The sequence below is a fragment of the Onychostoma macrolepis genome, chromosome 06 (genome assembly GCF_012432095.1).
Source record: "Onychostoma macrolepis isolate SWU-2019 chromosome 06, ASM1243209v1, whole genome shotgun sequence".
In the NCBI taxonomy this organism is placed as follows: domain Eukaryota; kingdom Metazoa; phylum Chordata; class Actinopteri; order Cypriniformes; family Cyprinidae; genus Onychostoma; species Onychostoma macrolepis.
The window spans coordinates 13596692-13623319 of record NC_081160.1 but is presented as its reverse complement, the minus strand read 5'-3'; the positions used below and the strand labels follow the sequence as shown (position 1 = coordinate 13623319).

At 39.5% G+C, this 26628-nt stretch overlaps 1 protein-coding gene across 6 annotated transcripts in view; it reads right to left on the bottom strand.

Moving 5' to 3' along the window:
- Positions 1 to 26628, bottom strand: part of rptor (regulatory associated protein of MTOR, complex 1) — a 288710-nt gene that overhangs the window by 121859 nt on the left and 140223 nt on the right. For 5 of the 6 annotated variants that reach the window (XM_058779698.1, XM_058779699.1, XM_058779695.1 and 2 more), the window contains exon 6: positions 10466 to 10612. The exons of the other annotated variant lie outside the window; for it this stretch is intronic. In XM_058779698.1, the coding sequence (XP_058635681.1) occupies positions 10466 to 10612 (147 nt within the window). The remainder of the gene's footprint in view (positions 1 to 10465; positions 10613 to 26628) is intronic. 6 annotated transcript variants of the gene reach the window in all.

Genomic DNA, 26628 nt, shown 5'->3' with positions numbered 1-26628 from the left:
TCCTCACATGATGGATGAAGCATTATGTTAATTTATGCATGAAGAAGAACCGTGTGGGGCGTGGCTTCGCCCGGCAGCAACAAGCCAATTGGGACAATCGCTCCAGGGGCAGACTTAGTAGTCCCACTTAAAACTCAATGCCCGGCTTGCTTGCTTGCTGCTTGAAAACTTTGGTCTCGCCTCACTGATCGCGCTGTGAAGCGCCTACAGACTTAACATCAGGTTGATCATCCAAGACTTCAACACACCTTCAAACTTCTGACCAAAGAAACTTTCAAAGCCTGAAGCCGTGCAAGGACTTCAAAGCATTACCACTTGCGGGCTGCCAGGAAGCCAACCACTCACAAGAGGGCTTTCCCAGTGACATCACGCAACGACGACATCAGCAGCCAATCAGCAGCCCCAGAGGTTCCCTTCGACCACGCGGAGACCAGCGAGGAAAACAACAGATTGCCTGTCAAACTCAACTTGGACAAGACAAGCAAGTAACAAACTCTCTCCATAATTCTGCTGGAAACTGGTGAATTAATCTTTAACCCTCTGGGGTCTGAGGGTGTTTTGGGGCCCCGGAGAAGTTTTGACATGCTCTGACATTTGTGCTTTTTTCAGTTGCTTATAAACATTTTAATGGCTAATGTCTAAAAACACTGTATTCAGCACAAACTGGACTATAATAATATGTGAGCAGCTTGTACAGTGGGGCAAAAAAGTATTTAGTCAGCCACCAATTGTGCAAGTTCTCCCACTTAAAAAGATGGGAGAGGCCTGTAATTTTCATCATAGGTATACCTCAACTATGAGAGACAAAATGAGAAAAAAAAATCCAGAAAATCACATTGTAGGATTTTTAAAGAATTAATTGGTAAATTCCTCGGTAAAATAAGTATTTGGTCACCTACAAACAAGCAAGATTTCTGGCTCTCACAGACCTGTAACTTCTTCTTTAAGAGGCTCCTCTGTCCTCCACTCGTTACCTGTATTAATGGCATCTGTTTGAACTCGTTATCAGTATAAAAGACACCTGTCCACAACCTCAAACAGTCCAACTCAAAACTCCACCATGGCCAAGACCAAAGAGCTGTCAAAGGACACCAGAAACAAAATTGTAGACCTGCACCAGGCTGGGAAGACTGAATCTGCAATAGGTAAGCAGCTTGGTGTGAAGAAATCAACTGTGGGAGAAATTATTAGAAAATGGAAGACATACAGGTGCTGGTCATATAATTAGAATATCATCAAAAAGTTGATTTATTTCACTAATTCCATTCAAAAAGTGAAACTTGTATATTATATTCATTCATTACACAGACTGATATATTTCAAATGTTTATTTCTTTTAGTTTTGATGATTAGAGCTTACAGCTCATGAAAGTCAAAAATCAGTATCTCAAAAAATTAGAATATTACTTAAGACCAATACAAAGAAAGGATTTTTAGAAATCTTGGCCAACTGAAAAGTATGAAAATGAAAAGTATGAGCATGTACAGCACTCAATACTTAGTTGGGGCTCCTTTTGCCTGAATTACTGCAGCAATGCAGCGTGGCATGGAGTCGACCAGTCTGTGGCACTGCTCAGGTGTTATGAGAGCCCAGGTTGCTCTGATAGTGGCCTTCAGCTCATCTGCATTGTTGGGTCTGGTGTCTCTCATCTTCCTCTTGACAATACCCCACAGATTCTCTATGGGGTTCAGGTCAGGCGAGTTTTCTGGCCAATCAAGCACAGTAACACTATGGTCATTGAACCAGCTTTTGACCTTTGGCAGTGTGGGCAGGTGCCAAGTCCTGCTGGAAAATGAAATCAGCATCTCCATAAAGCTTGTCAACAGAAGGAAGCATGAAGTGCTCTAAAATTTCCTGGTAGATGGCTGCGTTGACTGTGGACATCAGAAAACACAGTGGACCAACACCAGCAGATGACATGGCAGCCCGAATCATCACTGACTGTGGAAACCTCACACTGGACTTCAAGCAACATGGATTCTGTGCCTCTCCACTCTTCCTTCAGACTCTGGTACCTTGATTTCCAAATAAAATGTAAAATCATCTTTCATCTGAAAAGAGGACTTTGGACCACTGAGCAACAGTCCAGTTATTTTTCTCCACAGCCCAGTTAAGATGCTTCTGACCTTGTCTCTGGTTCAGAAGTGGCTTGGTAGCCCTTTTCCTGAAGACATCTGAGAGTGGTGACTCTTGATGCACTGACTCCAGCTTCAGTTCTCTCCTTGTGAAGCTCTCACAAGTGTTCGAATCAGCTTTATTTGACTGTATTCTCAAGCTTGCGGTCATCCCTGTTGCTTGTGCACCTTTTCCTACCCAAATTCTTCCTTCCAGTCAACTTTTTGTATATGCTTTGATACAGCACTCTGTAAACAGCCACACCTTTCAGTAATGACCCTCTGTGACTTACCCTCTTTGTGGAGGGTGTCAATGTTCGTCTTCTGGATCATTGCCAAGTCAGCAGTCTTCCCCATTATTGTGGTTACAAAGAACAAGAGATACCCAGAATTTATACTGTAGGGATGGTCATTTATTCAAACTCAAATGTAAATATTCTAATATTTTGAGATACTGATTTTTGACTTTCATGAGCTGTAAGCTCTAATCATCAAAATTAAAAGAAATAAACATTTGAAATATATCAGTCTGTGTGTAATGAATGAATATAATATACAAGTTTCACTTTTTGAATGGAATTAGTGAAATAAATCAACTTTTTGATGATATTCTAATTATATGACCAGCACCTGTATAAGACCACTGATAATCTCCCTCGATCTGGGGCTCCACGCAAGATCTCACCCCGTGCGGTCAAAATGATCACAAGAACTGTGAGCAAAAATCCCAGAACCACACGGGGGGACCTAGTGAATGACCTGCAGAGAGCTGGGACCAAAGTAACAAAGGCTACCATCAGTAACACACTGCGCTGCCAGGGACTCAAATCCTGCAGTGCCAGACGTGTCCCCCTGCTTAAGCCAGTACATGTCCGGGCCCGTCTGAAGTTTGCTAGAGAGCATTTGGATGATCATATGGTCAGATGAAACCAAAATAGAACTTTTTGGTAAAAACTCAACTTGTCGTGTTTGGAGGAGAAAGAATGCTGAGTTGCATCCAAACAACACCATACCTACTGTGAAGCATGGGGGTGGAAACATCATGCTTTGGGGCTGTTTTTCTGCAAAGGGACCAGGACGACTGATCCGTGTAAACGAAAGAATGAATGGGGCCATGTATCGTGAGATTTTGAGTGAAAACCTCCTTCCATATTTATTTGATCCAAAGTACAGCAAAAACAGTACATTATATTTATTATAATATATAGGCCTACATATTGTTACTATTCAAAATAAATAAAGCACCCCCCCCCACTAAAATAAATAAATACATAAATAAATAAATAAATAAATAAATAAATTAGTGAGCATGTTGTTAGGCTTATCAGGAGCAACTATATTATTACATTAGCAATCACCAATATTGCCCACTGGATTTTATACCATAGATGCACACATGCTTTGCATGTATTATCATACAATACAAAAACAACATTTTATAACTGAGAAACTAAATTATTATTGTTAAGCTTATTATAAACATGTTTGAGCAGGTATTTGCAAACAGAGTAGGCTACTTCACAGTAAAGATTGGTCTAAACTTTCTTAGACATTACTTTTATATCATTGTTTATAGAACATATAACTATCCTCACGTCATGCAACATTTAAATGCAATGAAAGGTTGTCTATCATATTTCAAAATGCTGCACTCGATTTCACACATTTTATTCTGGAGTTATAGTTTGGGAAGTAAACTAGTAAATGCGTTCAACTTTGTCACAACAACACATTATCGAATGCCAATAAGAAACATTACTTACTCGGTGTAAAATATCTCCTCATCCGCCGGCTCCAGCTGCGCTCGCATTCTGTTTGTGAGGTAAACAAAGCTTTTTCCTCTCAGCGCGTCTTCTGGGGGTAAATACAAGGCTTTTTCCTCTCAGTGCATTTCTGAGGTAAATACAAGGCTTATTCCTCACAGCGTGTTCTTCCAAAACTGAAAAGTATCTGAGATGAATGCGTTGTTGCTTTGTTTACGGTGGTGTGGGCTTTACATGACGCATGTCTCGCGTGGAGGTTTGTAATAACAATAGCGCGAGCAGCGCGTGGACGTTACCTAATTAGAGATAATGAGACCAGACGGAAAAACTGGACCTGCCATTGGTTTCATACGGATTACTTTATCACAGAATATTTGTTTACGGTAAGACTTACTACATTTAACAGTAGACATGTCAAGCTTTCTATAGATATATTTCTCATGTCTCTGTGTTAAGTACAGTGGGTACTTAAAGTATTCAGACCCCCTTACATTTTCCACTCTTTGTTATATTGCAGCCATTTGCTAAAATCATTTAAGTTCAATTGACAGAAAAACACAGAATTGTTGACATTTTTGCAGATTTATTAAAAAAGAAAAACTGAAATATCACATGGTCCTAAGTATTCAGACCCTTTGCTGTGACACTCATATATTTAACTCAGGTGCTGTCCATTTCTTCTGATCATCCTTGAGATGGTTCTACACCTTCATTTGAGTCCAGCTGTGTTTGATTATACTGATTGGACTTGATTAGGAAAGCCACACACCTGTCTATATAAGACCTTACAGCTCACAGTGCATGTCAGAGCAAATGAGAATCATGAGGTCAAAGGAACTGCCTGAAGAGCTCAGAGACAAAATTGTGGCAAGGCACAGATCTGGCCAAGGTTACAAAACAATTTCTGCTGCACTTAAGGTTCCTAAGAGCACTTTAAAAGGAAGACGTTTGGGACGACCAGAACCCTTCCTAGAGCTGGCCATCCGGCCAAACTGAGCTATCGGGGGAGAAGAGCCTTGGTGAGAGAGGTAAAGAAGAACCCAAAGATCACTGTGGCCGAGCTCCAGAGATGCAGTCGGGAGATGGGAGAAAGTTGTAGAAAGTCAACCATCACTGCAGCCCTCCACCAGTCGGGGCTTTATGGCAGAGTGACCCGACGGAAGCCTCTCCTCAGTGCAAGACACATGAAAGCCCGCATGGAGTTTGCTAAAAATGAATAAGATTCTCTAGTCTGATGAGACCAAGATAGAACTTTTTGGCCTTAATTCTAAGCGGTATGTGTGGAGAAAACCAGGCACTGCTCATCACCTGTCCAATACAGTCCCAACAGTGAAGCATGGTGGTGGCAGCATCATGCTGTGGGGGTGTTTTTCAGCTGCAGGGACAGGACGACTGGTTGCAATCGAGGGAAAGATGAATGCGGCCAAGTACAGGGATATCCTGGACGAAAACCTTCTCCAGAGTGCTCAGGACCTCAGACTGGGCCGAAGGTTTACCTTCCAACAAGACAATGACAGAACTGGAGAGGATCTGCAAGGAGGAATGGCAGAGGATCCCCAAATCCAGGTGTGAAAAACTTGTTGCATCTTTCCCAAAAAGACTCATGGCCTGTATTAGATCAAAAGGGTGCTTCTACTAAATACTGAGCAAAGGGTCTGAATACTTAGGACCATGTGATATTTCAGTTTTTCTTTTTTAATAAATCTGCAAAAATGTCAACAATTCTGTATTTTTCTGTCAATATGGGGTGCTGTGTACATTAATGAGGAAAAAAAATGAACAAATGATTTTAGCAAATGGCTGCAATATAACAAAGAGTGAAAAATTTAAGGGGGTCTGAATACTTTCCGTACCCACTGTATTTGCTGAGTTACAGTTCATTTTAGTGACGTGTTTCAAAAAGCAATTTGCGGAGAAAGTGAAGACTGAGAACGCACCCTGTTTGTTTTCTTTATTCTTCAAAAGCACAAAGTTTAGTTGTTGTTATGAGTGTATACAAATAAAAGTAGACCCCTTACAGATTCGAATGGTATATTGCTCTTATCTGTATGACCAAAAATGGCAGAGTAATTCATGCTCATTTCGGCCTTATCAGGAAAATCTGCCTCAAAACGCGTATCCGCGTTTGTCGAGCCCAGAGGGTTAAGAGTAAAGATAGTAAAGTTCTCTGTTTGTGACTTCCTCAGGTCAAAGTTACAGAACTCTTGGAAAAGAACATTAGAACCTTAGACTTTCATCAAATCGCAATAACTCATTTCCAAAACGTTTCTATGTTTGTGTGTGTGTATGTGTGTTTTAATTTAATACTGTAGTAGAATAGAAAATAAACGTGTTTCATTTTACAGAGCAGTGTTTGGGTTTTGTATTTGATCAGTTACTGCCTTGAGCTGTCGAGCCCTTGCTACCTTGCTCAAAATTAATAAAGTACGATTTTGTTTGTTTTGATTTTTGGCCACGAAGTAAGATAAACAAAATTGTTAAAGTGCATATTGCAGGTTAAAATTTTTTTCCAAATGAATATATAAACTTGTATGAAAATACCATATGAACCGTTAATGCAGGATTTGAAAACGTTTTACAAGACGTGAGTGCACAAATTTAGAAGAAAAAGTGACGCTTTCCTTGACAGCTCTCAAAAACCGCTTTTTTTTCAACATCGCATCATATTACGTCACATAAGGGAGTCGTCTGCCGCGCTCTGCTGGTATTCAGTGGGAGCGGGCGCCAGTCAGTGTGTTTTCGAGAGTTATTTTTATTTCAATTTATCATCATCATGGTAAATTGTGTTTGTGGAGGTAACACTAACTCCAGCCTGTCAGGACATTGAGTCCACAGGTTTCCTAACAAGAAATAGGACGGTATATTCCGGGCCTCGGTGCGTTTGTGCAGCTGAAGAGACGGGACTTCACTGTTGCATCTGCTTCAAGAAACGCGGTGCTGTGTAGATTAACGATCACTTTACACCGGAGGATTATCATCCCGGCGATATGAGTTCCACATGGGATGCCGAAGCAAGAGCCTAGTGAGACTCGGTGCGGTTTCTTCGGTGCGCCTGTGTTCGGCCGCCGGCGGGAGACACCTGCTCCTCTTCCCAGAGGATCAACAAGATGAGGCTGTTGGCGTGTATCTGGCACAGCATTCACGATTTAACACACGTTAACAACGCATTAGTGTGATACCCAGACTGAAAGATTGTTAAATGTTTTTAAATGTGTCAGATTATGATGTAAACTTCTTAAACAAGTTTTTATACAGTAAAACAATTTGTGATTGTGATTATTTTTTATTGTGACCAAAATGGGGCCATTCAAAATCTTTATACATTCCTCCTTCCTTTATAAAGTCTTCTAATGGCTGACACAACAGCCATTGCTTGATGTGCCTGCACAGAACACCACAGGCCCAGCGGACAATTTGCCTGTATGCTGTCTATATTTACTGTGTTATACCAATAGGATCAAAAATTGTTATTTACTGGTAGTTGTGACCTAAATATAGGCAACTTGTAATTGAGAAACAAAATTATTCAGATAGTTTAAATATTCAAATCTTTAATTTACTATGTATTTATACATACAAATATTCAGCTCAGATTAATAATTGATACATCATTTTAAACATACATGTGTCTGCTGGCCTGGAGAGGTCCATGCTCCTGTCTGAAGTGCATATAGGCTATCTGTAGCACATATTATGGGTTCAGACAGCAAGCCTCAAAGCCTGGGTGCAGACTCAGACACTGCACATCAAGTGTGGGGGTCACATTCTCCTCTAAGACCCGGTATGCATCCAACTCCCTGAAGCAGTGACTTTCCTCAGCTGTGACCATGGCCTCGCATTTCCCACACAAGCACCTATGAATCAAAAACGTGTTTATCGCTCTCTCTCTCCTGCGGTGATTAGAAACCGCTATATCACGTAACGTTAGTGTCGGATATTAACGAGCGTGACATATTTTCAATATACATGTTGCCCCTTGGTAATATTATTATAAAATACGGGATTAGTTTTCATTGTTTTGCTGATGATACTCAACTATATATCTCAACTAGACCAGATGAAACTTCTAAACAATCTAAGCTAACAGAGTGTGTTAAAAATGTAAAAGATTGGATGACCAATAGTTTTCTCCTATTAAATTCCGATAAGACAGAGATATTACTCAAAAAACAGTACACAGAATCTCTTGGATTATAATTTGCAACTAGACGGATGTACTGTTACTTCCTCTACAGTCAAAAATCTGGGTGTTCTATTAGACAGTAACTTGTTCTTTGAAAATCATATTTCCCATGTTACAAAAACAGCATTCTTCCATCTTAGAAACATTGCCAAGCTTCGAATCATGTTACCCGTTTCTGATGCAGAAAAGCTAGTTCATGCATTCATGACCTCTAGACTGGACTATTGTAATGCACTGCTAGGTGGTTGTCCTGCATTTTCAATAAACAAGCTACAGGTAGTCCAAAATGCAGCGGCTAGAGTCCTTACCAGGTCAAGAAAATATGATCATATTACCCCAATTTATGGTCTTTTCAATGGCTACCTATTAAGTTCCGTATCAGTTACAAAATATTATTACTTAGCTATAAGGCCCTTAATGGTTTAGCTCCTGTGTACCTAACTAGTCTTCTATCTCGCAACAATCCATCATGCTCCCTAAGGTCACAAATCTCTCTCCTTTTGGTAGTACCTAGGATAGCAAAGTCCACTAAAGCAGGTAGAGCTTTTTCGCATTTGGCTCCCGAACTATGGAATATCCTTTGTGATAACGTTCGGGGTTCAGACACACTCTCTCAGTTTAAATCTAGATTAAAGACACATCTCTTTAGCCAAGCATTCATATAATGCATCTCATAATCTTGTACTGCAGTTGTATCTGATCAAATACACATTATTATTCTTTAGCTTGGGTTGAACAAATAATTTTTGCTTGGTTGGAACAGCAGCTACACTAATTATGTCTCTATTTGTTTCTCTGTTTCTGCCACGGGATTACACAAACTTCAGTCTGGATCCAACCCTTAAAAGATCCGAGATGACCGAACACCTGATAAGAGATGATCAGGTGAGAGGACCTCAGATGATGCCAACCCTGAAACAACACAGAACTACCAAATTTTGCTATAAGTTTGATTGCAACATATAATCATTGCTGTTAATAGTGTTCATCGTCTGTTTGATTAGATCATTAACTGATTTTTACCGTACAATTCTGCCATATGTTCATCAACTTGACATAGTCAACACTGATAAGCTACTACTAAATATATTGTAGAAACTTAATTTCCTGTAAATCTGCTTTGCAACGATTTATATTGTGAAAAGCGCTATACGAATAAACTTGAATTGAACTGAATTGAATAACAACAAACAATTCACCCTCTTATAACGGTTTACATGACAATCTCGAACTTACCTATAAATAATTTAATGTCTTGCAGTGATTTGAAATACTGAGGGACAAACTACTGCTGAAAAGAGGGGTAAAAACAGGAAAAGAGAAAGAAGAAGAGGGACAATCCCCAGCTAACCTTAAAATCCTATCAAATATTCATTCTGAAAAGAGAAAAGAGCAAAACATTCTAAACATTCCTGAGCATACAAGTGTTTTTTTTATTTATTTATTTTTTTTTATGACAGGCTTCATTCTCTCTAACCCTGCAGAAAGTGATGCTCAGATCATGCTCATAGAATGCTGTACTCAAACCAAAAGGCATTTTTCTTTGCGGTTTTCTGCCAATGGTGTCCAGCCATGAGTGAACCTGTATCTATGTTTCGCTCTCTATGTGAATGACCTTTCTTACTCTGATTTTGCATGTAAGCAGTATATTTGGGAATTCTGCAATCGACTCATAAAGAACATGCCAACTACATGTCTGTCTGTGGATGAGTGAGTTCAATGAAAACCTCTGAGTGTTCTATTGCTTTTTGCTATTCTGAGAGTACTAGGGATTGAGCTTGATTGACAGGTCTGAGAAGTGAAGGAAATTGTACAATTCTGATGTAATTTTTCAAAAACATTGTACTACTATTACAGGAATAGTTCACCCAAAAATGAATCATTCACACACCCTCAATTCCAAACCGTCTTCTTTCTTCCATGGTACACAAAAGTAGATGTTTAACAAAATGTCCAAGCTGTATTTTTTTCCATTTAATCAAAAGAGATAGTGATACACAGAATAAGCATCACTTTTTACTGTGTGTCTTGCAACCTATTATTATGTGCCAGATTTCAATAAGAACTTAAAATGTGGTATATTACTCACATAAAACTTCAGAAGACTTGGACTGTAGTAAACAAATTGTATGAACTACTTTTATGGTACTGAAAAGGTTTTTTTTTTTTTTGTCTTTTTGCCTTTTTTGAGCTTGAGAGACAGAATCACCACCCACTCCCATTTAAAGGGGTCATGAACTGAGGAAGCAAAATTGCCTTGATCTTTTTACATATAAGAGGTCATTGTACTACAAAAACATCCTGTAAGTTTCAGAACTCAAAACTTTCTCATTAGTCTAAAAAAAAGCCAGTTCTATCAAACCTCTATTATATAGTGTGTGTGTGTACGCGTAATATCACACACCTCCAGCTCCTGCTCCCTCTGCAATGCAAACTGTTTGAATGACTTGACAATGATCCCTGCATTCGAGCAGTCATACACGAAGATGGAGGGACTTCCCATCCAAGTCTGTAGGTCATAGATGGAGAGTGGGATGTACTGTGTGTAGTTCTGAAAGAGAGAGAGAAAGAAAGATTTTCTATTTGACCAGTGGCGATTCAAGCTCGTATGGTGCCATGAGCGAACCACCCCATCTGCCACCCCTAAATAAGTTTTGCTTGTATATATGTGACCCTGGACCGTAAAACCAGTCATAAGTCGCACTGGTGTATTTGTAGCAATAGCCAAAAATATATTGTATGGGTCAAAATTATCGATCAGTTCTGGCTGACACGGGGATATCTTTGATTCTAAATTTGATAGTGTCTTTGTTAGGCAAGCCATCAAATAAAACCTTTGCACTAGAGAGAAAAGCATCCTTGATGTATTCTCCGTCAGTGAACGGCTTTCCGTGTTTCGCAATGCAATGAGGAATTCGGTAACAATTTAGTAGCATTATTTTTAGGTCTAACAAAAACATGGAGAGTGCTGGTTTGCTTTTCATAATAAGACACTGCACGTCTGATGGACTCTGCCCTGTCTGCCTGATCTTTAAAGGATTTCTCATGTTTAGTTTCAAAGTGGTGCTTAACACACACAACATTTTCTAAACAAAGTGCAAACGGCACAGTCTTTTGAAAAATAAAATCATATTCTTCTCTCCAAGATGTCAGAAATGAACGAACGTCAATTTTTGCCTTCTTTTGTGTCGCCATTGTCAACCGCGTCTGGAGTTCAGCACCGAGGTGAGTGCAAACTGCATACGTGACAACATCTATAGCACAGTGAAAGCTATAACTAATTAAATATGTAAACTTTATTAAGGATTATTAGGTTATTTTTCACACAAATCTGACCAAATATAGCATTCATCTGCATGTGCTTGTGCATGTACAAAAAAAATTTATTAATAATAATGGCACGTGTACCTGGTTGTCGACCCCTGATATATACAGTGCTTATATAATAACAAATTCAAGCAAATAATTAAAAAAACAGCACAACTGTACTGCAAAAACATTAATAAAGTGAGTAATATTACGTTTGTTTAAAAAAAAAAAAAAAACATTACAAAATCACATTTTACTGTCTGGTGAGTTATAGCTGCATAGATACCATTTATCTTTTCACATTTTGCCTCTTCTATTTTTTCCTAATTTGGACTCCTGATGGCTAACCTTCCAACTCTCCCTGATTAAGTCACCTTAGTGAAACTGACTTGAAATAAAAATGAAATAAAGTGAATAACGTGAAAAAGAAAAGTGTCATTGCAGCACTAAATTTTGAACTGCCCATGCTGCGTATTTCTTTTTATGCATTTTTTTTTTAACAGCGGTCCACATTATAACCAATCACAAACGATTATGTTTGAGCTTATGAATGCAGTGGCCAATCAGTGGAGGTGTTCAGATGAGTCATTGTTGAAACGCCTGTTTTGTTCAATGTGTGTGCTCGGTGACTGAATTTTCCACTCTTGCGAGTTCTCACATCAGATACAACCAAGTGCAGATGCAAGCAAGAGATTTATTTCACAGTGTAGACAGCTTCAGTGATTATAACGTGATTTTTTTTGAGAGTGCTTAAACGAGCACTAGACTTAAGTCAGTGATAATGTTCTATATGATAATGTAAATGTTCTTTGTTCGATTTCTGTATATAATTTATTCGCTGTTTGAATAACAACAAAATTAAAGCATAACAGTGTTTTTATTAAATTGTGATCAGATTTAATACAAATTCAATAGTATTAAAAATATTTTATGACACGACACACGTATTTGCTGCTTGCAGATTTTTTAGTAATGTGTGTAGTTAGGCTAAACATAAGTAGTCAATATGGAGGACCTTATGTCAAAAATGATTGATGGCTTTGACCTTTTGACCTTTCCCCTCCCCCACGCGGCCCACCCACATTGCGACCACCCACGTCGTGTTGACCCGTGACCCGTTAATGAGTTCCAGATGAATTCCGTAATTTGAACAATTGTTTGTACGTGTCCGACCGGTGACAAGTGATAAATGAAGCCCTGAGGAATGTTTTTGAAGATTTTATGGTCCGTCCCCAGCATCTGGGGGGTTTTGCCCATCTGTAGCCCACTGTCTCTGTATGGGTGATGTATGAAAAAGAGGGATGAGCAATAACAGAATAAATAAACAATTTTAACAGATCACGAGAACATATCACAATATGCGTGTGTGTATCCACAATATAATATGATGACTGTACAAAAAGAAATTAAATAAAATAGGTAACATGACTAACAATGAATTGGGGATAAAACAATAAATAAAGAAATAAAATCCCCTTACATTTTTCTTTGAGAAAAAGAAAGTTTTCCTCGTGGTTTATAAATCTTTCTTTGAGTTTTCTCTCCCTTTCTCTCTCTTACGCATGCGTGCACATTCAATCGTCCCGAGGCTTATTCTCTTCTTTTAAAAGAAAATAAATAAATAAATTATGTGATTACACACAATATAAAACAAAGCAAAACATTTACACTAGTTTTAGATAACAAAAAAATTTGTAATGAGGAGCCGGCGACGTCAAAATAAGTAAAGGGAAAAAAATTATTTTAACAGGCCAAACGGTAAGGGATATTGTGGACCCCGACATGTCATCGTCATGTTTTATGGAGGCTTTCCATAATTCAATTCATTGCACGTTTTATTTGTATATTTGTATTTGTATTACAGAAAATTAAAGTCTCTGTATTATAGTTAGGAACTGTTATATTCATATTTACATTATATGAATATAGAATGTTATACTGTATCATCCCCTAAACCTGCCCATCACAGTAAACTTTCTGCATTTTTATATTTTCATAAACATAATTTAGTACAATTTATAATAGGTCTGCCACTAACAACTATTTTATATTTCGATTAATCTATCGACCAATTTATTGATTAATCTAAACGATTAATTTCCCACACAAAAAAATCAACAATTTTACTTAATATTTTATTAAACCAAATGAAATCCAAATTTATATTAAATCCTTTTTTAAAGCAAAAGTAAAGTGCAACAGAGTGCAAGAAGCAAGTGCCCATCTCATAGTCCAAATCACTGAAATCAAAGGTCAGTATTATAGTGTAAGAATGACAACATATCCACATGTTCTAGTCTACTAATAATAAAATTATAATCAAAAAACACTTTTTAAAGGAGTATTTAACAGAAATATTATTTACCAGAATTTATTTAGGTGAAAAATGTAAATGTGCAGTATTTCTGAAAAAAAAAAAAAAAAGAATTTTTTTTTTTTGTTAATATAAAATAAATTAATCTGAGATGCTTTTGATTATTAAAAGAAAGAGTATAGAAAAATGAAAATGGGAAAAAAAAACTGAATTTGGAAATAAAACAGATTACATAGGGCCCTATAATTATAATATATATATATTTTTTTTTGTGGTAATAAAAATAGATTAAAATGAACAATAACTTTTAAAATGACTTAAAATACATATATAATAGCAATGATGCAATAATAATTAGTTCAAATAAAGTATCAAAAGCAAGAAATCATGTGGTTTTATTGAACAAAACTGTTAAAATACATAAAGTATTATAAACAATATGTACATTATGTACATTATGCTTAACAACAAAGGCCTGCAGGGGGCGCCGACGGCCTGATGATTATTTTTACACATTACTACGCGATCTAATCCTTGTTTAATATTGACCAAGAACCATTTCATTTAAATGTCCACTTAATCTTTAATATTTGGCCATTTCTTTAGGACAGAAATGCTATAGCCACTGTAATTAAATGAATATGTGGACATCAAAACCTGTAAACTCAGAGTAAGGGTTTGAGCATTTATTTTGAAATCGTGATGTATTCTCCTGTGTTTGTGTAGATTTATAAATGATTTACCTTACAAATCTGATGAAATGGCGCACATTGCGTTCCCAGATGAGCGTTATAATAAACCCAAACTCACAACATCACACAGAGATGGAGTTTGAGCCGTTCCACACATGTAAATGATAACAGTTTCTGTGCAGCTACTGTGAGGAACTAAGCCGCTGTGTGACGCACGTACGTAACCTACACGGATGTAAATAATTAAAGCCCATATACCATACCTGTCAACACTCCCGTTTTTCCCGGGAGTCTCCAGTATTTCACACCCATCTCCCGCCCCCCTCCCGGTTTGTTATTTCTCCTGGGAAACTCCTGTAATTTGTATCGCTCAAATTTATATGAATAATCACAATGTTTTATTCCAAGGTTGTGCAGTTGCCAAATCTTGTTTGAAACGCACAACCCAACGCATCACCTCACACAATCGACACAATACACAAATTTCAAACCATTTGTCAAGAGTCCGGGTCCTGCGTTTCTCCCTCTCACCACCAGAGGTCACCATCTCCCAGATTCAATTTCCCAAACGCCACTCACCTCATTATTGAGTCATTTGCCCCAGCTGTTTTCCTGATGGCTTTCCCTATTTAGGCTTCCTGTGTCTTCTGTTCGGGGCTCGTATGTCTCACGTCTGTGCCAGGTAATGCCTGTGATTTCTGTCTGCCATGTGCTCGTTTGTCTCACGTCTGTGCCAGGTAATGCCTGTGATTTCTGTCTGCCATGTGCCCCGTGTATGTCTTGTTTTCAGTGGTTGTGTTTGCTCTGGCTTTTTCCCCTTCAGGGTGGTTTAATTTGTGTTTTGGTTTATTTTGTGATTTGTAAATAAAGGAAACACCATTTGCCAGCATTTGAGTCTTCGTCTCTCCCGTTCCATGACACCATTTGTGACCTCAACCTGGCAACCTACAACCCAGTTGCGCTGTAGATTAGAGGTCTTCATGGGTCCAAAAATTTGTATCCGAACCCGAAGAGACCCGTAAATGTGCTGCACGGAACCGACCCGGACCCGTATTTTATTTGAAAGTGGGACCCGAACCTGTGCAGACCCGAGAAATGCCTTAATTGTACTACCCGGATCTGACGCGGACCCAACCATTATTTGAAAGTTGGATCCGAACTCAGCTGGGAAGACATAGACCCGTGGCCCGACTGCACCCGATCGGCACATACTGCACAGCAAACTGCTATTAAGTCAATAACAAGTTGCGGAAAAAAACAACAAAAAAAAAATCCCTTACTACTGTTAGTAGTCTTCTCCCTGACTGCGATGCATACAATCCTCCTAGCCAATAAATTTCCATCCATGTTATCTGTTCCTCTCTCTTGCCGACTGAAAGAGCCTTAATCCACTCATCATTCCAGCTTTAAAAGTCTACTTGCTGTCACAGTTGGAGATGGATGACTAATACAGCTTCGCAGTTTTTTTTTTCTCCATCTCAAGTCAACTTCGACTGTTGTGTTTACCTTACAATAACGATACTTTTTGTTGGTTGTAATAAAGACTTGGAGCAATTATTTTTTTAGCAAAAAAACACACAACAAGAAGTGCGTTACACTTTACTGCGTGCGAGTTTAATTACAGGTGCGTCCCTTCAGTTTTGTTTCAGCTTTTTTTTTTTTTTTAATCACTCATGAAGGAATCCATGATCACCGTCCGCTTGCAGTACTACATTAACTCCACCCACGCTCTGCTTCTGGCGGCTTTTCACCTTATTTCCCACTCACACTTTTCTCATCCTAATTTTACAAACTCCAAGTTACAAAACACACGCATTACACACAATGTTAAATAGACCTGGGACCCAAAGCAGGGCCGTCCTTTGGGCGGTGCAACTGGTGCGGTCGCACAGGGCCCAAGCTGTGAGGGGGCCCCGCTGGGAACGCGATCGTGAACGGACAGAGGGTGACCCCCTCCCCCGGAACGCGATTGTGAACAGACCGAGGGGGACCTCCTCCCCCAGTACGTGATCGTGAACGGAACAAAACGCGATCGTGAACGGACCATCGAGCTCAAAGCTACACATTCAGTAAAGTTTGAGGTTGTACACGCTATTGAAAAGGCTACAGACACAAAATACAAAGGAATTTTGTGAGAATAAAACCTTAAAGAGAACTCAAGAGTAACTCAAGAGACCAAATGACTAAGAAAATTGTCATATGAAGACAGACAATCCCGCTTGGGGGCAATTGTGTATATTTTTGTAAACGCTGAATTATAAATTAAATACTACATTATACTACATTTCCTTTGAAAAGGTTATAGACAATCATTTATACAGGAAATATGTTTGCACAACATAAATATGTATCGGTATAAAAAATACCTAATACTGAAATTCTCTGTTCTAAATACAGGGGATGAAAAAGTGTTGGCCCCCTTCCTGATTTTTACATTTTTTGCATATTTGTCACACTTAAAAGATTCAGATCATCAAACTAATTTTAATATTACACAAAGATAATGCAAGTAAATACAAAATGCAGTTTTTAAATGATGATTTCATTTATTAAGGGAAAAAAGCTGTCCAAACCTACCTGTCCCTACGTGAAAAATTAATTGCCCCCTCCTATTAAATCATGAAAGAACTGTGATTAAGCACATTATTTTAGAAAGCTGAGTTAAATTTCACTAGCCAAACCCAGGCCTGATTACTGCCAGACCTGTTGAATCAAGAAATCACTTAAATAGAACCTGTCTGACAAAGTGAAGCATGTTTAAAGAGCAACACATCATTCCGTGATCTTAAGAAATTCATAAACAGATGAGAAACAAAATAGTTTACATGTATCAGTCTGGAAAGGGTTATAAAGCGATTTCTAAGGCTTTGGGACTCCAGCAAACCATGGTCAGAGCCATTATCCACAAATGGAGAAAACTTGGAACAGTGGTGAAACTTCCCAGGAGTGGCCGGCCTACCAAAATTACTCCAAGACCACAAAGACGACTCATCCAGGAGGTCATAAAAGAACCCAGAACAACATCTAAACAACTGCAGGCCTCATTTTCCTCAATTAAGGTCAGTGTTCATGATTCAACAATAAGAAAGAGACAGCATCCATGGGAGAGTTCCAAGGCAAAAGCCATTGCTGACCAAAAAGAACACAAAGGCTCATATCACATTTGCCAAAAAATATCTTGATTATCCCCAAGACTTTTGGGCAAATATTCTGTGGATTGATGTGACAAAAGTTGAACTTTTTGGAAGGTGTGTGTCCATGTTACATCTGGCGTAAAACCAACACAGCATTTCATAAAAAGAACATCATACCAACAGTCAAACATGCTGGTGGTAGTGTGATGGTCTGAGGCTGCTTTGCAGCTTCAGAACCTGGATGACTCGCCATTATTGATGGAACCATGAATTCTGCACTCTATCAGAAAATCCTGAAGGAGAATATCCGGCCATCAGTTTGTGACCTCAAGCTCAAGTGCACTTGGGTTATGCAGCAAGACAATGATTCCAAACACAGCAGCAAGTCCACCTCTGAATGTCTCAAGAAAAACTAAATTAAGGTTTTGGAGTGGCCAAATCAAAGTCTGAACTTAAATCCAATTGAAATGCTGTGGCATGACCTTAAACAGTCCATTCATGCTCGAAAACCCTCCAATGTGGCTGAATTAAAACAATTCTGCAAAGAAGAGTGGGCCAAAATTCCTCCACAGCGATGTGAAAGACTCATTGCCAGTTATCGCAAACGCTTGATTGCAGTTGTTGCTGCAAAGGGTGGCACAACCAGTTATTAGGTTTAGGGGGCAAGCACTTTTTCACACAGGGCCATGTGGGTTTGGATTTTGTTTTCCCTTCATAATAAAAAAAACTTCATTTAAAAACTGCATGTTGTATTTACTTGTGTTATCTTTGATTAAAATGTAAATTTGTTTGATGATCTGAAACATTAAAGTGTGACAAACATGCAAAAAAAAAAAAAAAAAATCAGGAAGGGGGCCAACACTTTTTCACACCATTGTATATTGTTAATGTTTTAATGTTGATTTTGATGGCCTACCCCACTAGGTGATACCACTCTATACTTTTTTCATTGTTTGTTTTTAGAGGAAGACTATTCTGAGAGTCTGGTTAATCATGCCGCGAGTGTTTGCAGGAAAACATGAACAAATGCAGTATAAGATAATTAAATGAAAGTCAAGAGAGTGTTTAAACTGAGACTGTGGCGTACTTTAGAGCTTTTTCTGGTCTGTCTACAAAGCGGCCATGTGACACAAGACCTCAAATCTTACTATTTCACTGTTACATCTATTTCATTTAGAACGTATAAAGCTACGCATTACAGGTTGAAGATGGTGTGGAAACACTATTTTCTTTGTACGCGTCTCTAAACATGACTTTAATAAATGACTGTTGTTTTAAGTGAATGCGATGATTCGGTCCATTTTATTCAGTTGTTGTGTTTTAGGAGACCGCCTTTTAGTTTTGTTCCAGGAAACAGGTACAACTGTAACTACGCGTTGTCATGTCCGTCTGTTCTTTAAGAAAACAGGTGGCCAGCAGTTTTTAACATCTCTCAACTCTCTTAATTTTTCACAATTTCAAATGTTTGTTTACCTTAACCCTTTAAAACCGGCTGTGTCGGCGCCGACACATCAGACCAAGCTGTATTCATGTTACCATAACTCTTCTACCGTTTGGACTATCAAAATAATTCAAATTGCTCCTGATAACAGACAACATGCGCTTTTCGGCAATATATGGCTTATTACGGTAATTTCTTGCACTCCGTCAACAGATTTCCGGGAGAGCGGGAAGGGAGAATTTGAATGGAGAGATAGGGAGCGCGGAGTTTGTTATTGCATAAAATAATAAACAAAATGAACAAAAACATGGTCAAGGAGGAGTAAACAGCATAAGAGTCGATTAGGATGATTTTTGATGAGACTTTGGGAGCAGGCTGAGTGAGACTTTTTCACAGGTGGTGTGTGCGTCGCTATAATGAGTCCGCGCATGTAAATGAATGGGTGCATGCATGTACATGCATGTGTAAATGTGTGCGTGTATGAACAAAAAAGCCTCCTGAATGAAAACTGTGCAACCCAGTGTCCCAAAAATACTTGTATATATGTATTATAGTTGAATTTTGAAGTAAGAAGTGTTGGATTATTTCGATCATGATTTTTCTCTTTTTTTTCTAAAAAAAATAAAAATAAAATATTCCGTTTTTTTTTATTTGTCTATTTAAATTCTGTTTACAAACTCAAAACACAAGCTTAATGGTCACTGTACTTTTTTGAAAGCCATTTTCTTTCTGAAAAAAATGACACCTTGCACTTGATAATAGCACATTCTGTTAGAATTTTACAGTCAAATAAACAAAATGTGTGAAAATGACCTATTTTACCCTTAGGTTTTAAAGGGTTAAATATTTTTTTTTTTTTTTTTTAGTCAGTTACATAGGTGGCAGCCATGAAGTTTATGATCCATGGCCCTCCCTGGGCCAAACGGGTAAACAGTAGCCCTCCCTGCCTTGCTGTGGCACAGTCCATGCGCCATACTCCGCTCACCCTCAGCTGTGGTGCAGGGGGCAGAGCTCCTCTCTGCGCTCTCACTGTCCGTGGTATTCTCTCTCGTGGCGGGCATTGTTGCCGGCTCACACACCTTGACGTCATCAGCGGCTCTGGGGCGATCCTCAGCACTGTCACTCCGTGCGGCGATGGCTCGTCGGTCGCGGCGGGCGATGGCTCTCCGTCAACGGTGGGCTCAAGCATGCACTCAGCGCAGTGGGGAGATGGTGAGCTGGGCCCTTGGTTCGGGAGTGGAACTGGCGAGATTCTCCAGGGAACAGGCTGGGAACGGAGATCCGTTTCTCGCCAAAGTCCACTCCACAAAGGCGGTGAAATTCGCTCGAGGGCCATCCTCGGATGATGGCGCTCTGCACGCAATGTTCAAACTGGCGTCGTAGCATGCACAGAGCATGTCGTCCGGGTAGGTGGTGAGGCTTGCGAGGACCAGAAACAGTCTGGTGTGGCTCTCGAGCGATTTCTCCCCCTGCTCCAGCAGGAGGAGGAGATATTCCGGGCGAAAGGAGGGGGTCCATAGGGAACGGAGGTTACTGACAGAGGTTACTGTTGCGGTTGGTTCTTCTGTCACGATACCAGGAAGCACAGAGACGAGGAGACGAAGAATTCACAAAACAAGAGTCTTTAATAATCCAACGGGGAAACATAGAGCACAAGGAAGACATTCAAGAACCGACAAAACTAACTGGAAGGACATGACCTTAAATACACAGGACAATCAGGGAGGAAGACGAGGCACACCTGGAATCAAATAATTTTGATTCCAGGTATTCATTCAGATTCATTCATAGGTATTTTCTTTCCGCTGGACATCTTTTTCATTTAGCTTGATCTGTGCTTTTTAAGCGCAATTAAATATTCTCAGGATGAAGACCTCACATGTGTGATGTTTCACTCAAGCACGGTTTACGACTCAGCAGGTATTCGAAGAATGTGTGTCATGGTGACATGTATGTTTTTGGAAAGTCTTTTCACATGTCTGTAGTTGACTTAAACAAATGTTTTAAATGAGCCGGAACGTTATGGGGGAAAGGGTAGCTTCCTGGTGAAGTCATAAAATCTCTCTTCAAAGACTGATCAGACAAGATGTTACATCGTCATATGGTGTCTACATATATTTTTCAGTAGACAACAAATAGTATATTTTCAGCTAAGGGTATGTTTCACCCTGCTGATAAATGTCGGCTCAGAAAAGTCTGATATACAACTATATAAGTGTAGAACTAGATCACAGGATCACCCTAGTCATAATCTAAGATATGGAAACTTTTTTTTATTTATCTAGCCTTTTAAGCCGGAATATGTTTTGAAATAAAATAAATATAACATTTTCTAAAAGATACAACTTAAATAAGGAATCACTGGCTCCGCGTTTGACGCAAGAGATACGTCAGTGCTGTGACAAACACCCAGATGCCTTCATATATGGAACCTTTTTAAAATACTTTGTTTATTTTTTAAAACATACAGAAAGACTTTGGTGAAATGTTTTATTGCATTTATCGCACAGATGATACTTAAAATAAGAAACAAGATGCTGAAGTGTTTGATGTGGAATAAATCTAATATAAATTATACTTTAATTTAAGTATAAATTAGAAATTTAAGCAAAAACCACAGGATTCAACCAAATGTTTATTTAAAGTCTTAAGATTAGGCTTTGAAATCATTATTAACTTAACATTACATTCACTTAGAAAAAAAAGGTTAACAGAATAACATCTCAGATCATCTGGTCAGTAACTGATTTCCTGTAGCAAGCAATGCCAAGGTCATGGGTTCGATTCCCAGGGAAAGCAAGAGCTGATAAAATGTGAAAAAAAAACTGTGACTTGAATGCAATGTAAGTCGCTTTGAATAAAAGAGTCTGCTAAATACATGAATGTAAATGTAAATGCAACTCGACCCTCACCCTCCCTTGTCTGTGAGGGTCTGAAGCAGACCTTCAGTTTCATATTGGAGACTACCCCAAAGAGGAGCTGCGAGTTTTTTTTATATTTAATAATGTTTATAACTTAAACTTTTTTGTAGTATTTTATTTTATTTTGGGAACATTTCATTCGCCGAATGGACTTCATTGTTCACAGAAAATTGATCTCAAGATGGCGGCGCGAGTACATCGCGAGGCTCTGGGTCTCTCCAGATTTTGCAATTTTGCGGTATTTTTCTTACTCATCTCGGGCCTGTTCGTGCAGAACAGTTGTGCCTTTACATCGTACACCCGTTGTGAGCTTTTGGATATCGGTTTGCGAATTTCCGACACTTTTATGGACAATCTCCGACTCCTTCCTGAGATCGCTAGGACACCCGAGGCTATGCACCCTACCCGGCCGGGCGGAAGTGCTCGCAGGCGGCGTCGAGATCGTAAACAAAGGCGGGGGAAGCGCGGAGGACTAAGAGCTAAGCTAAGGCTAACACCACACCGGCTCTCTTTACCCAGCATTTTCCTTGCCAATGTACGGTCGCTAGTGAACAAAATGGAGGAGATTCGACTCAGCATCACACACAGCAAGAAACTTTTGAACTGTAACGTCCTAATCTTCACGGAAACCTGGTTAAACAGCGGAATACCGGACACCGCTATTGAGCTAGCGGGACGCCACACACTCCGGGCGGATAGAACATTAGATGGCTCCGGTAAGACCAGAGGTGGTGGATTGTGCATTTACATTAACAAAGCTTGGTGCACAAACTCTGCTATTGTTGGGAGTCATTGTTCAGCTAACCTTGAGTTTCTCATGGTTAAATGTAGACCGTTTTATCTACCGCGGGAGTTCACTTCCACCATTATAACTGCAGCCTATATTCCCCCGGATGCTGATGCCAAGCTTGCTATGAAAGAACTTCACGCAGCCATCAGTAAACAACAGACTGATCACCCGGAAGCGGCTTTTATTGTTGCAGGTGACTTTAATCACTCAAACTTAAAGTCAGTGCTACCCAAGTTTCACCAGCATGTTTCCTGTCACACCAGAGGAAACAAAACCTTAGACCATGTTTACACAAACATGGCTGGAGCTACGTTGCGACACCCTCCCCACCTGGGACAGTCAGATCACCTTTCTTTGTTCCTCACCCCAAATATGCACCCCTCATCAACCGTGTGAAGCCATCAGTGAAGACCATCAAGGTGTGGCCTGCGGGGCAGATTCCACACTCCAGGAAAGGTTTCTACACACAGACTGGAGTATGTTTGCTTCTCAAGCCACCAGTGGCGCTCACACAGACATTGACTCTTACACCTCCTCTGTATTGGATCATATCAATATCACCATTGACAGTGTTACAACCCAGAAACAGATCACCACATATCCAAATCAGAAGCCTTGGATGAACAAGGAAGTGCGACTCCTGTTGAAGTCACGCAACACTGCCTTCAGATCAGGAGATGCACAAGCCTACAGCACATCCAGAGCAAACCTGAAGAGGGGCATCAAAAAGGCCAAGCACTGCTACAAGCTAAAGATAGAGGGACACTTTTCCAACTCTGACCCTCGACGCATGTGGCAGGGCATTCAGGCCATTAGTGACTACAAACCCACCCACTCCACCCCCGCAGCCACTGATGTCAACTTCCTGAACGAGCTAAATTACTTTTATGCTCGCTTTGAAAGAGACAACAGAGAAACTGCCACCAAGCTCAATCCCTCAGATGACCACCCACCAATCATACTCTCCTCCACAGATGTCTGCAAGGCACTGAGCCGGATCAGCGCGCACAAGGCTGCTGGACCAGACAACATCCCTGGTCGTGTTCTCAGGGCATGTGCGGAGCAGCTCGCTGGGGTTTTACAGACATTTTCAACCTGTCTCTTGCCCAAGCAGCCGTACCAACATGCTTTAAATGCACTTCCATTGTGCCAGTGCCAAAACACTCTAGTCCGAGGTGCCCTAATGACTACCGCCCTGTAGCACTCACACCCATCGTCATGAAGTGCTTTGAGCGGCTGGTCCTGGAACACCTAAAAGACTCTCTACCATCCACATTGGACTCACACCAGTTTGCCTACCGTAGCAATAGGAGCACAGAGGACGCAGTTTCCATGGCACTGCACTCTGTGCTCACTCACCTGGACAATAAGAACACTTATGCACGTATGCTGTTTGTTGACTTCAGCTCAGCATTCAACACTGTCATCCCAACCAAGTTAATAGCCAAACTTGGAGACCTGGGCATCAATACCTCAATGTGTAACTGGATTTTGGACTTCCTGACCAACAGACCCCAGAATGTTCGATCAGGATTCACCTGCTCCACATCCATCACACTTAACACTGGTGTACCACAGGGCTGTGTGCTAAGCCCGTTTCTCTACTCCTCTTCACCTCCGACTGCAAGCCTGTGTATGGATCTAATTCCATCGTCAAGTTTGCAGACGACACCACGGTGATTGGCCTCATCAGTAACAATGATGAGACTGCCTATAGGGAGGAGATCCAGCACCTGGCCACATGGTGCACTGAAAATAACCTGCTCCTCAACACCACCAAAACGAAGGAGCTCATCGTGGACTTCAGGAAGGAGTCAAGAGGCACACGACACCATCCACATCAATGGAATGGCTGTTGAGCGTGTCTCCAGTTTCAAGTTCCTGGGGATCCACATCTCGGCGGACATGTTGTGGAAAACCAACACCTCCAGCCTGGTCAAGAAGGCTCACCAGCGCCTCTTCTTTCTGAGGACACTGAGGAAGAATCAGCTCTCCTCAGCTATCCTGGTGAACTTCTATCGCTGCGCAATAGAAAGCATCCTGACCAACTGTGTCACAGTATGGTATGGGAGCTGCTCTGTTGCGGAGCGCAAGGCACTGCAGCGGGTGGTGAAAACTGCCCAGCGCATCACAGGGACTCCACTACCTGCCATCGAACACATCCAGAGGAAACGCTGTCTGCATCGAGCTCGCAGCATCCTTAAGGACTCCTCTCACCCAGCCCACAGACTGTTTTCTCTCCTGCCCTCCGGCAGGCGTTTCAGGTGCCTCCGGACCAGGACCAGCAGACTAAAGAACAGTTTCTTCCCCAGAGCTGTCTCTTTACTGAACTCTAACCCCCGTTGATCCACTCCCTCATATATTATTAACTCTTCTCTCCTACCTCACATCTGCCTTATTTGCACTACTGAATGTAAATTTTTATTACAGTAACAACTGTTTACTTTTGTATCTTGCACTACCATACCTAAATTGGATTATGCTCATTTGCACTGCCGACTGTTGTTACATTATCAATGCTTACATTAACATTTTGCACCGTATGTCTAATTGTAATACGCAATCACTTCCACTGCACTTTTACACCTTGTTTATAGTAATAGTCATCTGTATATATATTATATTGATAGTACATATCACCTGTAAATTCTGCTTATAGTAATAGCCATCTGTATATTTATTCACTATACATATTCACCTGTAAATTCTGTATATTTATTCACTATACATATTCACTTGTAAATTCTGTATATTTATTCACTATACATATTCACCTGCAAATTCTGTATATTTATTCACTATACATATTCACCTGTAATTTCTGTATATTTATTCACTACACATATTCACCTGTAAATTCTGTTTATATTAATAACCATCTTTCTATATATATTTATACATATACTCAGTACATATCCTTGTCCTGCACTTATTCAACCATTGTATATACTGCACTTGCTACTATTGCACTTCTGGTTAGACCTAAACTGCATTTCGTTGCCCTGTACCTGTACTTGTGTAATGACAATAAAGTTGAATCTAATCTAATCTAATCTAAAAAATATAAGACATTTTTATTGTCACCTAAAACTATTGTAAATGTTTATTTTTATATAGTATGTTACATATAATCCCATTTTATTTATTAACATCTTTAAAAGAAGAGAATGATGTGTTTTATAAGTTCAATAAACTTAAACAAATGCTGAATGTGTTTCAAATGTATGATGAATGATTTGCTTTTGTAACATGCATAATTATATATGTATTACCATTTTCTTTAACCCTCTGAGTCTGAGGGGTTTTGGGGTCCCCTGTAGAAATGTTGTCATGTCCCTGACATTGGTGTTTTTTCACAATCTTAAAAGCATATTAATGGCTAAAGTCTGATTATAGTGTATTCAGCACAAACTGGGTTACAATAATATGTGAGCATCATGAATGTACATGTTTGTGTTTTGCGATTTATGAAATTTCTTGAGTCATCATAATTAAGATAGCTTACAATCAATATTTTATAAAAAATGGATATATATGCAGAAATGTTTGTGTGATGGGTAGGCGTACAGTAAAAAAATAATTACACCTATATAGAGGGTCCCACATGTCAGATGTGAAGTAATACTCCAAATAATTATCCCCCCGATCATAAAAGCTTTTTTAAATTATAAATTATACTAAATTATGTTCATGAAAATATAAAAATGCAGAATGTTTACTGTGATGGGCAGGTTTAAGGGATGATACAGTATAAAATTCTATATTCATATAATGTAAATATGAATATAACAGTTTCTAACTATAATGTAGAGACTTTAATCCACAATATCCCTTACCAGTTGGCCTGTTAAAATTATTTTTTCCCCTTTACTTATTTTGACGTCGCCGGCTCCTCATTACAAAATTTTTGGTTACCTTGAACTAGTGTAAATGTTTTGCTTTGGTTTATATTGTGTGTAATCACAT